We start from the raw sequence: 14499 nt of genomic DNA, 5'->3' as shown, positions 1-14499 counted from the left end.
GCGGTCTGTGGTACAGTTGTAACACCTGTTCTAAACAGGTGTTGCTTCAGAGGAGTCTCACACTGTTGAGAGTTTCAAAAAGTGGCAGCGCTGAGACAGCAAAGACACACGTGCTAATTTCACACACTGTTAAGGATGAATTGTATTTGATGCAGAACTCACAAAGATGTTATCCTTTTTTTTTTTTAAATCACTGAATTATTTTTAACTCTAGTAACCATATACAATACCATAGTAATCATGGTTACTATGATGTAACAAAAAATTAAATGGAAATAATAAAAAAAGATTATGAGCTCTGCATCATCAATCATATATAGTACATGTTTAAATGAGTGATTGTTCTGCATGCACTTCTCCACATGTGCACATCCAGTGATCTGTTGTAATAACTTTTTTCAAGCTACCCTCAAATCACAGAATAATGAATGTATGACTGTTTATTTTTTATTTTTTTCCTGATGGACCTGTACATTTACAGTGGTTTTGAGTGGTGTTACCAGTGAGCCATACATGCTATAATCATGCTGCATTTCCAGCACAGTTGTAACACAGGACTCCTTTTGGTTACAGTGAAAGTGCACATCACTCACTGACAATATAGGTAAACTTGCAATTCATAAATGAAGCAAACATATGCATGGTGTTACGTAGGAAGTATGAAGTGTGTTATTTAAGTCATTGGTGAGTAATTTAACCTGGACCAAGAATGTTACAATCGTGCTGGCTTTCTCCTGTTGACATCGTTATCAAGAAAATAACAGATGCGTATCTACTCAGTATCGATATCTATGCTTCCTGAGAGAATGTGGCCTGTAATGATACAACTTCTCTGTTTCTCATTGTTAAGCACAGTCTTTTAGTGTATCTTCGAAAATCTATTGTGATTTTTAGGTAGATGTTTTTTTTTATTGGTAGCCAGATTGATGGACTGAATTCTGGTGCAGTTATTTAGGAGATCTTATAAACAGTAAACCACAGTGCAAACAGCCAAAATGAAATCATAAATCCATGCTTTTGTCTACTTTTACCGTCTGTCACCATAATTTGGCGGCCACACCTGTTTACAAAAGCATATTGAAACCCCAAACCTGCTGAGTCAGCCTTTTCTCAGGGGTAAACCCTGGCAGACATTGTGACATCTTGTAAAGACATGTCTTATTACCTCATTAGATGAATCCTTGCTAATGGCAATGTAAACAAAAAAAACAAAAAAAAAAACGTCATGAACTAAATACAAATCATGAAAGCAGCTCTGAATCAAGCGACATGCAGAAAGGGGGGATTTGTGACAATTCTATGCTTTTTTTTCAGTCCAGACGTCTCATTTATTTGTTTCAGTATTGTGCAAATCAAATTCATAATTTTAATGCTGTGGATGTCAACACTGACTTATTACTATTTTGTGTAATATGATTTACAGTTGAGGTCAAAAGTTTACATCCCCCTTTCAGTATCTGCAAAATGTTAATTATTTTACCAAAATAAGAGGGATCATACAAAATGCATGTTATTGTTTATTTAGTGCTGACCTGAATAAGATATTTCACATAAAAGATGTTTACATATAGTCCACAAGAGAAAATAATAGTTGAATTTATAAAAATGACCCCGTTCAAAAGTTTACATCCCCTTGATTCTTAATACTGTGTTGTTACCTGAATAATCCACAGCTGTGTTTTTTTTTTTTTAGACTTTTGAACATGTGTACACTTTTTTATTTTGCCTAAATATCATATTTTTTCATTTAGTACTGCCCTTCAGAGGCTACAGAAGATAGTTACATGTTTTGCAGAAGACAAAATAAGTTAAATTTACCCTGATCTTCAAATTCAAAAAGTTTTCACCCCCCGGCTCTTAATGCATGTTTTTTCCTTCTGGAGCATCAGTGAGCGTTTGAACCTTCTGTAATAGTTGCATATGAGTCCCTCAGTTGTCCTCAGCGTGAAAAGATGGATCTCAAAATCATACAGTCATTGTTGGAAAGGGTTCTCATACACACATAAAATGCTGGAAAACCAAAGAATTAGTGGGACTTGAAGGATTTTTCTGAAGAACAGCAGGCAGTTTAACTGTTCAGGACAAACAAGCGACTCATGAACAGCTATCACTAAACAAAAAAGCACAGCTGTGGATCATTCAGGTAACAACACAGTATTAAGAATCAAGGGGATGTAAACTTTTGAACGGGGTCATTTTTATAAATTCAACTATTATTTTCTCTTGTGGACTATATGTAAACATCTTTTATTTGAAATATCTTGCTCAGGTCAGCACTAAATAAACAATAACATGCATTTTGTATGATCCCACTTATTCTGGTAAAATAATTAACATTTTGCAGATTCTGAAAGGGGGATGTAAACTTTTGACCTCAACTGTACAAATAATTTGGCAATTAAAGTATTTTGGATATCTTGTGCCAGGGTGATACCATACAAAGCAAAGAAGCTTTATTTGAAGATCTGAGCTGCAACTCCTGAAGTATGGCAAACTATAGGTTGAAGCGTGACACGGTGGTTTCGCTTATACCAGTCAGGACCAGACATCCCCATCCAGGTATATTCTTCAGATTTCCACAACCAACTGTTTCAATTTATTCATTCTTTTAGCTCTATTAATTTCCTCTGGAGAACACACCTTTTCTATGAGTAATCACACCTTATTTATAACAGTTAGTTGTCTTTTTTTAGGCCAAATGTTGTGCTTGGTAGACTGCACCCTCTCTACCTATGTGTCATATGCAAATTCATTCCATACTGGTTGACTAGGCTGAGCAAATCGAGATTTTAATTTTAATATTTTGCCCAATTATTTTTAATCTTCCCAACAATTCCTGTATTTCCTTATGCAAGCAGTTTGGGAAATACCATAGTTAATGTTCAACTAGAACAGAAGCAGGAATAGTTTATTTAACTCTGCTATTCCTGTAGCCTACTGTAGTGCATGTGTACACTGACCACACATAGACCACAGATAGACCACAGATAGACCACTTACTTAATGAAACCTCACAGTGTCCTGGCTAGGCTAAAGGGATTAGACAAGGGATTTCACTGATGCTTAGCCTTTCCCAGGACCATCAGTGTTATTAGCAAATGAACAGAAAACAGATGAACTACAAATTGCTTTTTTGTAAATTAGTTTGAAAAAGAACTTAAATTTATTATGTTTTGGTACAAAATTCACAATCTATTCATAAATGTGTCCATATACAAAAGTGCAAACATCGTAAAGGGAATGGTCAAATCGTCCTTTTGTCACACTTATTCCATATTTGTAGAGATCTAGAAAAGAGAAGGAAAACAAAAACAAAGTTATGCCATTTGTGTAATGTATGAAAATTTTCAAGTGAACCAGGAATCTGTTAAACTGTTGTTCTGTGCATATTCGTCAGTGTATTATAAAATATATTATTTTACACAGCAAATTTTTGTTTATTCCAATTTAATAATATTAAAAAAAAAACAGCATTCAAACTATTTGAATGTTTCAGAGCCATTCCTGTTTGTGCTTTTAACATGCCTTTTAATTTCTTTAAAAAAAAAAAAAACTGTTGAGTTTTCTACCTTGAGTTTTTCCAAAAATGCTTTTCTGTTGAACCTTCCAAATGCCCGAAGCATTTTAGGAGTGGGAGGTTTTGGTCCAAACAGCTCCAGGCCTTTCTTTTTCTCCCCTTCTGCTTTGGCTGCAGCTGGACCCTTGGCCTTCATTAGTTTCCTACATACCATGAAAAGAGATAATAATAATGCTTTTGAATATTGTAAAACAAATGCTCCAAAATAGGGATGTAAAACAATGGCACTGTCTGTATCTGTATCTCCGTCTGTTTAGTGCTTCATATATCTGTGTTCGGATTTGAACTAGATGCAGCTATTTGTTACATTCCAGAAACGTACTACAACGCTGGGACGCAATGATGCTGCTAGTCTTTCAAGTGGCATTTCATTGTAATGGCTGCATGATTTTCCAGGAAGATTTTCTTTTACCAACAATGGAGAACATTCATTTTAGAACAACAATAAACATTTGCAATGGACGTACTAAGCACTGTGAATAAAAGCATGTTTGGTGACTTTTGGGTCAGTCTGTATAGAAATATGGTAGACATATGTTTTTATTCTGGAGCTCAGTAAGCCAGTGTTTAGGTCAGACTACTGAAGCAAGCCACTGATGAAATACAACTGAATACTGTGCCTACTGTTTGTATCTGTTTAGAACAAACCATAATGCTCAAATCTTTAAAAACAAAACTCACCTTCCTTTCCTGGCCAGAATTTTCTGGGATTCTGGGTAGTGAACCAGGATATCATTGAGGTCTTTCTTATCCAATACAAAGAGGTTAGCGAATCCATGAGCTGCCACATTAGCTGTTCTCCTGTTGCCTCCATTCGCTGAAGACTGCAGAAGACTAGAAGACAGTTCATTGTAGCATCACAGTCATGCACTGAGCCTTTAGCTGTACCGTACTTGCATATAAGGTAGGGAAAAATGTACTTATTATAACCTCACCTGATCTCACCGAACACACAGCCTGCCTTCAATGTCACGAAAACTATCTTGTTGTCAGGCCCACCAACAACCTGCACCTCTCCAGCTTTGATGATGTACATCTCTTTACCAATGTCACCCTGTTGAACAGAAATGGGTAAAAGGTCTTAACACACTGTTACTCTTTCTTAAATATGAGTCAACAATGACATTATTGAACTCACCTTCTTACACACAAAATCTCCAGGTAGATACACTATAGACTTCAGCCTCAGCAACATGTCCACAAGCATCTGGTTATCACATCCCTGTGGCAGCACATCAGCATCAATCACTCTTACTTTCTTTTTTTATTGTTTCTGTCCTGATCTTCTGAACTTGAGCCTAAGAATAAACCAGTCTCACCTTAAACAGGTCGATCTTCTGGAAAGTGGCGAGGTTGATATCCACAGCAATGGCCGTTCTCATTACTAGTGGCATTTGTTCCAGCAACTCTGACTCATCTGAGGTAAGAGTAGCAAAAACATTCTAGTGTCCTTATGGTTCTTAAAATGGAGTCTTTATAATGTCTTTACAGTTAGATATTACAGTTCTAAGCCTATACAACTAGCCATCTTCGTTTCCATTTATGGCATTTGGCAGACGCCCTTATCCACAGCGACTTACAATAGTGCTTTGAAGTCTATCAAAAATACATTCTGATATTGGCTCACTAGGTCACAAACTAGGTGACATCTAGTAACATCTTATGCTCAGTAACTCAAAAATCCAAACCAAATTGATTCTTACTGTAATTTTAATAAACTAGGAAAAGTGCTGTTAATGATACAAAATGTACTGTTTAACTTGGTGTAACTGTTTTGAGTGTGTAAGAAATAAAATCTCTCATGGGTCCAGTAAACAAACACAACACATTTACCTAATGTGCTAGATTAAAACAGTTGGATTATGTTTATAACATTCATTTAAATTGTCATCATAAGGGGGTCCATTGATATTTTTTTTTCACTGGAAGCGGTCTCCAGCTGCCGTAAGTTTGAGAACCCCTGCCATATGCTATACTGTGTGCTCCAAACATGATCCGTTATGGTAGTATATATTGAGTTTTGAATTTATTTGGGCAATTTGGGCAGTAATGAGTAGCAATAATTTGGGTAGTGGTAGCAGGTACATATTTCTATGCTAGAGACTAGAAAGGTACAAGTCCAGATCCCATGACTGCCAGAGACCCCTTGAGCAAAGCTTACAACTTCTCAGCTGTATGCTTGTAATTGATTCGTTCTCATTTGTAAGTCACTTTGGGTAAAAGTGTCTGACGAATAAATGTAAATGATAATTATGATATCGATGTAGTACATGAAAGAGTGGTTGCAAGCAGAGGTATACAAAGGACCATTTCAATCACAATCCCTCCTGCTGCTGACGGAACTCTGACCAATCCCACTTGCTCCTGCAGTTATTAGTTTCATTTGCACCTTCCCACAATATTTTTTAATGAATTTAGTTGATTTCTATTTTCCAAAATATAAACAAATACTAAGTCATTTAAACCACAGTGATCCTGATCGGGATAGAGCAGTTATGATGGATGGATGGATGGATGCATGCACACCTTCAGTTGCAAGATTCAAATTCAGGACCTTTGCATAGGTTAAACAAGCAGTTCTTACCCAGCATACCCTGTGAGGCCCAGGTGTAGTTGTACCATGTACGGACTCTGTGTTGTACCAGCTTTGGAATACGATTTGTCACCATATAGGCTACACATGCATCCATAGAGGTACGGAAGTATGTCTCACCAGCAGTGGCAGCCCCAATGACATCTCTCATCTGTAATATGCCATATTCACAGAAACATTGTCTGTAGTTCTGCCATATTCAATAAAATTTATTTATATTATTTTTTGAAATTCCAAATCAACAGCTATACTAATAAGAGCTATAGGCTTGTTGAATGACTACTGAAAAATGATTTATTCTGTCCACAGAATAAATCCTGAGGAAAAACAGGTATCGGTTAGCTGTGGGGAACATATGGACATCGATGATTGGATGATCCTGTGGGAATTCTACACCATCTATCTTTTACCTGTCCAATTAAACTTGAGAAGACAAAGACACCAATGAAAAAGTTTGTCAACTGAAACGTGATCTCAAAAACAGTGTAAGGCTCTGGTAGTCCACCAATGTTGATCAGGGTCCGCACAGCAAAATAGTAACAGCGCAAGTACCTACAGAAAAGAAAATGGCTTTTAATCTTGTTCCACAGGCTATAACATTTTTATATTTTACATTTAGCAGAAAAAGAATGAATTGCTCTTCATTTGGGTGTATAAAAACTGCAAAGTTAGTGGACATATCAACATTAAAGCTGATCAAAAAAGCAAAAAGCGTAGAGACAAAATGTCTACCTGGGCAAGAACGATGGACAAAAAAAATGCACCAAAAATATAGCTGGTCATCTGAAAGATTTGACCAAATAAGGTGTCTGGAAAAGGTAGCTCTGCGATCATCAACAGGGTTTTTTCTGAGTAGAAGAAACACCTCAGGTAGCTATGAGAATATAAAAATCCAAAAAAAAGACTAATGCTATTAAATAGTTTATGCAACATAAGATATTTAGCATGAGAATTGTTCTTCCAATACTGAGGGAGAATTATCAGACAGAGACCAAGTTGAATCCTGGATAAAAACAGAATTTTAACCTAGACCTGGCTTCATCTTAATCAGTTTTTTTAAAAATTGTCTTTAATCCTTTTGAATTTTTGTCTGTCTTCAAAAATGACAAGAAAAATACAATAAAAAAAAAAATACAGTTTAAAATACAGGTAAAAATACAACCTTAAAAAATACCCTTAAAAATACAATTCTTGCTAAAAAAAATAGGCCTGCATGAACTATAGGGACATGGTTTTTGAAATGCTCATCTATTTCTTAAGTCACAGAAAAATTTAAAAAGTAAAGTGACATACGCATTGCCGTGGCCGCTGTAGACCCACTTGGTTGTGCCAATGCCTTGGTAGGCAGATGCCACATAGTAAAGGCAAGAGTTGATATGAAGGGCGAACAGGAGATACCCAATGGTGCGAATTACTCTGATAAAGAAACCAGATAGAGTTAAAAACATTATCAGACACCAAAAACGTATAAGTGATATAACTTTGTGATTACGTACCTCCAGATGTACGCCTTTGTCATGATGCCCTCAAGTCGATCACTGAACTCAAAAAAAGTCTCAAACTTAAAAGAAAGTTAGCATCAGTGATTATTCCATTGACATGAGAAAAAAATAACACCAACAAATCAGAAAGACTTCAAGTATCACATACCCTCAGGATGCGATTAATTCTGAAAATGGACTGAAATCCGAATGGAATATACAAGAGGTCCAGGGGTATGATTGATGATATTGCATGCTTTGCAGAGAAAAATATATATGTTAGAATATTTAAAAATACTATTGAAGTTCACACTGAAATATATAAAAAAATTTTAGGTCCAATTTTGATACCTGAAATTTTGCGGAGGCTCTGTAATTCTTCTTAATAACAGCTCGGTCATACTGACAAAATTAAACAGATTTTGAAATGTGATTTGAGGGATAATACATTATTAATATGTAAATTATACAAAGTGAATACAGTGTGTTAACACACAAATAATAGTAATAATATACTTCGGTTTGTGCTTACGATGATATCTCCAGTCTTGCAGAACTGCAGCCTTGGCTGGAAAATGATCATGTCGATGATGTAGATCAGGTCAGCTAGGACATCTAAAGTAAACCACAGAGGAATTGAGCCAGGAGTGTGACAGGGGAAGGTCATACGAACTGGTATGAACCAAAGGTTGTAGCTGAAGGCAACAGTCACCAGGCTAAGCCAAGCAATGTACCGCCGATCTAGAGATGGTCACATAGATCATCATGAGCAAGAGCATCAGAAATAACAGCTATTACATTAGGGCATTTGTATTCAAAGTGGATTTAAAGTACTTTACTGATGATGTGTTTATAACCTGTGAATGGATCCATGGATGTGCCCAAAACTTTATCCATTCCGTCTTCAATAGGTTTCAGCATTAAGTCTATAAAGGTGCATTTGACTTTTGGACAAAAAGAAGCAAATTTTTTCTTGGCTGGTTCAGGCTCTTCTTTCTTCTCATCTTTTATTTTATCATCTTTCTTTTCTTCCTTCTTCTCTTCTTTCTTCTCTTTCTTTTCCTCAGCTTTTGCTGCTGCTTTCTTTGCCTCTTCCTCCTTTTTGATCCTCTCATCCTCTTCTTTTCTTTTTCTCTCTTCTTCTTGCTTTTTCAAGAAATCCTTTTTTCTCAAAACGGGTGCTATTTGAGGCAAAATACACAGCAATAGTGATAACAGATAATGCTAGTTATCAAATATATAAATGATAGGCATTACTGAAATAATATACAATAATATACAAATAAAGACACTCATTGACTCATTCCCTCTGTATAGACATTTAGACATGTGATTTCCTTTTGAAGGATGTTACAAACTCTCTAAAACAGTTTTTTTTATGGGAAATGTTCTTGTACTCACTGACTGGAGGGCTGCGCTCAGGTGAGGATGCATAGGGGTCTACAACTTTTTCTTTGTACATTTGTGTACGTTGCTGCATCTGGTGGACTATTCTTCGAAGTTGTGCATCAGAGTACTTGTTTATTACAACTGGACATGGTGCAGCGGGCTGTGCTTCTTGCCTAAATGAAAAAAAGCCAAAAAAAGAACACATAACATCAATTCTGTTAATTAATATGCTAATCTAAAACATTCTTTTTTCTGCTTATGGTATTTAAATATGGACATAAATTGAAATCAGTCAGTTCTCAATGTATGTTTTTCATACTGAAGAGAAATATAAAGGTCTAGAGGTATAATTCTGTTTGTCCTTGTCTACCTCTGTGGGTGAAGATGTAGACGTGGGTGGGCTGTGGGAGCGATGTAGGATTTCTTCTCTACTTAGCATAATTTTTGGTCATTTTTTAACACTGCACATTTTAATCAAGACATACTGCCCACAGGAGACAGTACAAAACAACACTTATCCTCACTAGCTAAATGAGACTATCTGTGACACTGAAGGATAAACTCTTCAGGGAAGGGAAAGGAACTCTGAAGGGATGGACTCTTCATTACAGTAACAACCACTGCAGCATTCCCATCACTTTAATTCAGGCTTTGTTTTTCTTTTTTTCTCATCTTGTTTCTTAAATTTTAAATAGCTCCCCCGGCAGCTTCTTAAGTCCCTTAAAGCTGCAAATCTTGTAATCTCTTCTTTGCTCCTCACATCAGTAATCCTTCTGCTTTCTGGTAGACAGATATAGATCCTGAGGGTAATGTTTGTTTTCTGAATGCAAGATTGCTGGACCACTTGAAATCAGTTAACGAAAATATTCATTCATTTTCAGTAACTGGGCAGTCTGGAGTAAATTCTGGTAACACTGGGCAGGAGGTAGGGATACGCCCTGGATGGGACACCAGTCCATTGCAGTGCATCATACACACACACACACACACACACACACACTCATTCACACATTCATTCCCACATAGGGCCAGTTTAGCATATCCATCTGCTGCCATGTTTTTGCAAGGTGGGAGGAAACCGGAAAACCTGGAGGAAACCCATACAAACACAGGAAGAACATGTGGAACGTCACACAGACAGTAAGTTGAGCTCAGTGGAAAAGGGTCACTATCAATGTACATGGCTGTGTGGTGCAAGTGTAAAGAAATAACTGCAGAAATTTTCCAGTCTTACTCTTCAGCTGGTGGCTGCTCTTTTATAGGATTGGAAAGCTTCTCTTCTGGTTTTGGCGTAGCACTAGGTGCAGGTGTTGGGGCTGGAGCTGGTTATACACAGAAATAAGACATATGAGCCGGAGAGGGGCTTTCCACTGCTGTGTGATTACTGGCAGTGCTCCTACAGGCAGTGTTGTCACCTCAAAGATGGAGCAGTAACGTTTAACAGGAATGCATGCAACCAACTCTGACCACACTATCAATACTAACACAGAACACTGTGAAGAACAAAAGAGATACAATGGCTTATGTTCAGCTTTTTTTTTTTTTTTAAAGATGGCTATGGGGAAAATTCTTTACATGCTCTGCTGGGTTTTATGGAGTAGTATTCAGAGTTTAATAGCGGTTGACTCACCAGGGGTTTCTTCTTCTTTCTTGGCTTCATTTTCTTTGACTGCAGTCTTTTCATCCTATAAGTAGCAAAGACCAACTTTTTTCATAACTATGAAATTGCATCTTTCTGATTTGGATTCTGATTACAAAATTAAATCTCTTTTTAGATTATTATAATATTAATCAGAGTCATTATACAGTAATATTACAGGACAAACACTCAATTAAAGACAGTTAAAGAACTGCTATGATTTTGTCATCTTTAGTATCTGCAACTAATTGGATGATGCATCATAACTACAATATTCTGGGATACCAAATTAAATATCAGTGAGTTGTAAAGCTCATGCATCCTACCTTAATTGGCTGAGTTGGTGGAGCTGGTGCAGGAGCTGGGGTAGGTGCTGGTGCTGCGGTAGGAGCAGGTGTTGTGGCTGGTGAAGGAGCTAGCATGGGGCCCCTGATCAGCTTCTTGAGTGTGCTAAACATGTCAGTGCTTCTGTTGCTGTCTGGAGATCTTTTGTACACTTATCCTTTAGCTGCTGCATAAAGCTGCGGTCCTCCTTACACAAGAGCCTGATTAGACCTCTAATCCCCACTCATACTTACCACTCCCACAATGTCAGCTAAGGCTATTTGCAAGTGTTTTTGGTTTTTTTAAATTGCACGCTACTCAGTAATCTTGGTGGGTTATGTTCAATATGTTATGTTGAAATAAATTAATTCATGTTAATAAACATCCAGATGGTTGGCACCCAACACAAAAATAGAACATAAAAGGGTTTTTTTAGCACTAATTACCCCTGAATCTATGAAGAGACCATAATCAATATTAAATGATTTAGACACAAATGTAAAATTCAGTAACATTTAATGGAGGGGAAGACATATGAAACGGTGTATCCAACTGTTGTAACACTGAGAATGTACCTCAGATAGGATGCTAGTTTATCACAGGACATCATACACACATTTTCACACACTCACTCACAATGGACAATTAGGCGTAGCCAATCAAGCATAGACAGTGGGAGGAAACTGGAGAACCTGGAGGAAACTCATACAAATATGGGGAGAACATGCGAAACTCCATACAGACAGTAACCCAAGCTCAGGATTGAATCGGGGACCCTGGAGCTGTGAGGTGACAATGCTACCAGCTGTGCCGCCATGCCGCTGGACAGATTATGTGCGAGATCAAATAAAAATGCACACTTTCTAAATGTAAGAGCTGAGTGAGAAATTGTGAATAGTGTTATAGAATAACCTCCTGCAGGGGCCAGTTGGCCGTTTTTCAGATCAGTGTTGTTACAGTGGCTGTTGTCATTGTGACTGTACACCCTTCAAAATACATACACATATTTATTCATGCATTATTTTCACAAACTAGAGGAATGCCTTTCAAAAGTATGCTGGGCTCATTCCCAGATTCTCCAGACTGGTAAATTATCCTACTTAGTTATTTCAATTAGATTAGATTCACCAATGAATCCACTATTCCTCTATGAGAATTACTATGAATCATGAAATCCCAAGAGTGAGAATAGTACAAGTTAAACAAGCAAGTTTTAAATCAGGATTTAAAACAGTTATTGAGCAAGTGTTCCTATGTTAATCTGGAACATTGTTTCCTGAGTTTAGGGGCGTTTAGTAGGCCTGCCTCAGCTGAGTAAGGTCTCTGAAAGGGATAATGTTTCAGGAGCTCAGCAAGACACAGCACAGCTAAACAGTTCATAGCTTTAAACATCATGAGCAGGACTTCGTAGTCAATATAGACCGTAATAGGCAGTTAGTGCAGTCTGGGGTAATGTTTTACTTTTGTTTTATGATTGCACCTGACATCGTTAAAGAATGTAATGACATTGCAAAACAAAATATGTGCATATGGACAAAGAATAATCAGCAGTGTATGAGTTGGATAAACAAACTTACTCTACCTTTTATAGCCCAATTAGCTTACTTTAAATGCTGAAATATACACCATAATACAGCTTAGTCATGTCTGATCTCTCAGTTGGCATAGTGTTTAGACTAGTGACCTTTTATGATAAAAACCTTATATTCCAATAATAATAATAATAATAATAATAATAATAATAATAATAAAGCCTGTTAGTCAACTTTGCCAAGATGGTAAGACATACAGTAAATACCATTAATAGATAATTAATGTTTACAGAATTAAATATTATCACTTAATACTGGTTAGTGGCAGTGAAAGAATACAAAACACACTGACTTGATTAATAGTACTGCTAATGTAGTAATAATTCACTTGAATAAGTAGTGATCAAGAAAATAACTCAAGCAAGAGCAAATAAGTCTTCTGGTGAAAAACAACTTGAGCAATTAATTTTATGAGTTAACAAGTTAGGTCTAAATTGAAGGCACTTTATACAGCAAGTATCACGCAACATACACGCCTTTAGTTATTTCATCATTATCACAATGCCAGATCTCAACATCTTAGATGTTCCATCATGAAGCTAAATTTATGTTCTAAAGTGTCAGTCATATCAACCCTCTTCATTTATCTGCAACTTATGAAAGGAAATTATGATGCTTTGTTTGTAGATTTGTTCAGCATTATTTGGAATGGTTCATGATTTGGTAAATAAAAGGGAAAATCACAAACAGGATGCTTGTGACAGAAGGTGTGGGATGACTTACTTTGTTCCCCTGGAGTGTTGTGACGCAAAGAGTGCTGCTGTCTGTCACTCAAAGCTGCTCCATAACAGTCCCACTCATACAGACTGAGTAATGTTTACAGTACAGGAACAGGCTGGCCAGCATGTAAAAATGAATGTTCTTGTGCAAAGTGCCATATGAGTCATGCCTTTAATTGGCTTGAATATATATCCGCTCTCTGTTGGTATCTGGGCATCTTGTAAAAAGCGTGCCAAGGAGTTATTCATGCCATGGGATTAAATGGCAACTACAACAATGATTACCACTAAAAATATGTCAGGAGCTCCAGTGAAGGTACTGTCATTTTGACTTCAACCATTTGGTACAAATATGACAATGAAACTATATGAATATGGAACTTTTTTTATGGATAGTTTGGCAGAGGGTATTTAATTTAATCCTACACATATCTGTATATGCTGATGTTGTTAAGTGGAAGAGTAAGCTGCTCTGTTGTGTATCCTCTCATTAACCATGCTCCACAGAGGCTTAAAAACATTGACAGCCCTACTGGGAAAGGAGCAAGAAGATGTCAGCCACAGAGAAAAGATGATAGATGTCTTCAAGAAGATTTATTGCTTTGGATGCACTTTTGTGTAGATCATAAAGGATCATACCTGGCATGAAGAACTTCAGATTTAAAATATATATCAGTGTTGTCAAAATGTGTTTCAGGGGAATTGTTCTATTAACAAATTAGCAATGCGATTTATTTTCAGGCTACAGTTTTATATGACAGCAGACCAACCTTTACATTAATTACACTGAATGTGTATTTCATGAGTCCATTATATAGGTAAAAAAAAAAAAGTAACAGAGAAGTTCTAGTGAGAAATTTCTCCTGTTGGGGGCAGTCTAACACCATTTTTGGTTTCAAACTTGCTTCTGGGTAATCTTACTACCATACAGTTGCTTCAGTCTTTTTTTTGTCTTAAAATAAATTATACAGTTCTACAGTACCCACAGCAATCCACTATCTTATCCCACATTCCCAGTGGGGCCAGATTAGGCATAAAACACAAAACACCTACACATGCAGAAGAAAAAAAAAATATCGACTGCCACTATCTTGGTATTTTTGGAACAAAATCAGGGGGAGGTTATCCTTTGCCAAACAGTTTCATAATCATAAGTCATAAGTGTATCACAAGTGTTATCCTGAT

At 36.7% G+C, this 14499-nt stretch overlaps 1 protein-coding gene across 1 annotated transcript; it reads right to left on the bottom strand.

The window, feature by feature from the left end:
• Window positions 1–2366: 2366 nt before the first annotated feature.
• LOC113534174 (cyclic nucleotide-gated cation channel beta-3) lies at window positions 2367–11206 on the bottom strand. Its single transcript, XM_053242419.1, has 18 exons — window positions 11006–11206; window positions 10671–10725; window positions 10275–10362; window positions 9053–9255; window positions 8509–8832; window positions 8184–8392; window positions 8003–8053; window positions 7821–7907; window positions 7667–7731; window positions 7464–7586; window positions 6581–6722; window positions 6162–6321; window positions 4897–4994; window positions 4716–4799; window positions 4513–4631; window positions 4259–4411; window positions 3570–3720; window positions 2367–3287 (listed from the first exon to the last, which is right to left on the bottom strand). Exons 1-18 carry the CDS (start codon window positions 11135–11137, stop codon window positions 3267–3269), a joined length of 2265 nt encoding a protein of 754 aa, XP_053098394.1. The 5' UTR covers window positions 11138–11206; the 3' UTR covers window positions 2367–3266.
• Window positions 11207–14499: the final 3293 nt, after the last annotated feature.

The sequence above is a fragment of the Pangasianodon hypophthalmus genome, chromosome 1, assembly GCF_027358585.1.
Source record: "Pangasianodon hypophthalmus isolate fPanHyp1 chromosome 1, fPanHyp1.pri, whole genome shotgun sequence".
NCBI lineage: Eukaryota > Metazoa > Chordata > Actinopteri > Siluriformes > Pangasiidae > Pangasianodon > Pangasianodon hypophthalmus.
This window is presented reverse-complemented; position numbering and strand designations above follow the sequence as displayed.

Excerpts from the sequence above, each read along its gene's own strand:
- LOC113534174 (XM_053242419.1), bottom strand. The coding sequence starts at position 11,137 with ATGTTTAGCACACTCAAGAAGCTGATCAGGGGCCCCATGCTAGCTCCT. Across the intron at positions 6,723-7,463 it reads TACAGCGGCCACGGCAATGC|GTACTTGCGCTGTTACTATT; the intron begins GTATGTCACTTT and ends TCTTTTCTGTAG. Across the intron at positions 4,412-4,512 it reads TGTGTGTTCGGTGAGATCAG|TCTTCTGCAGTCTTCAGCGA; the intron begins GTGAGGTTATAA and ends ACTGTCTTCTAG.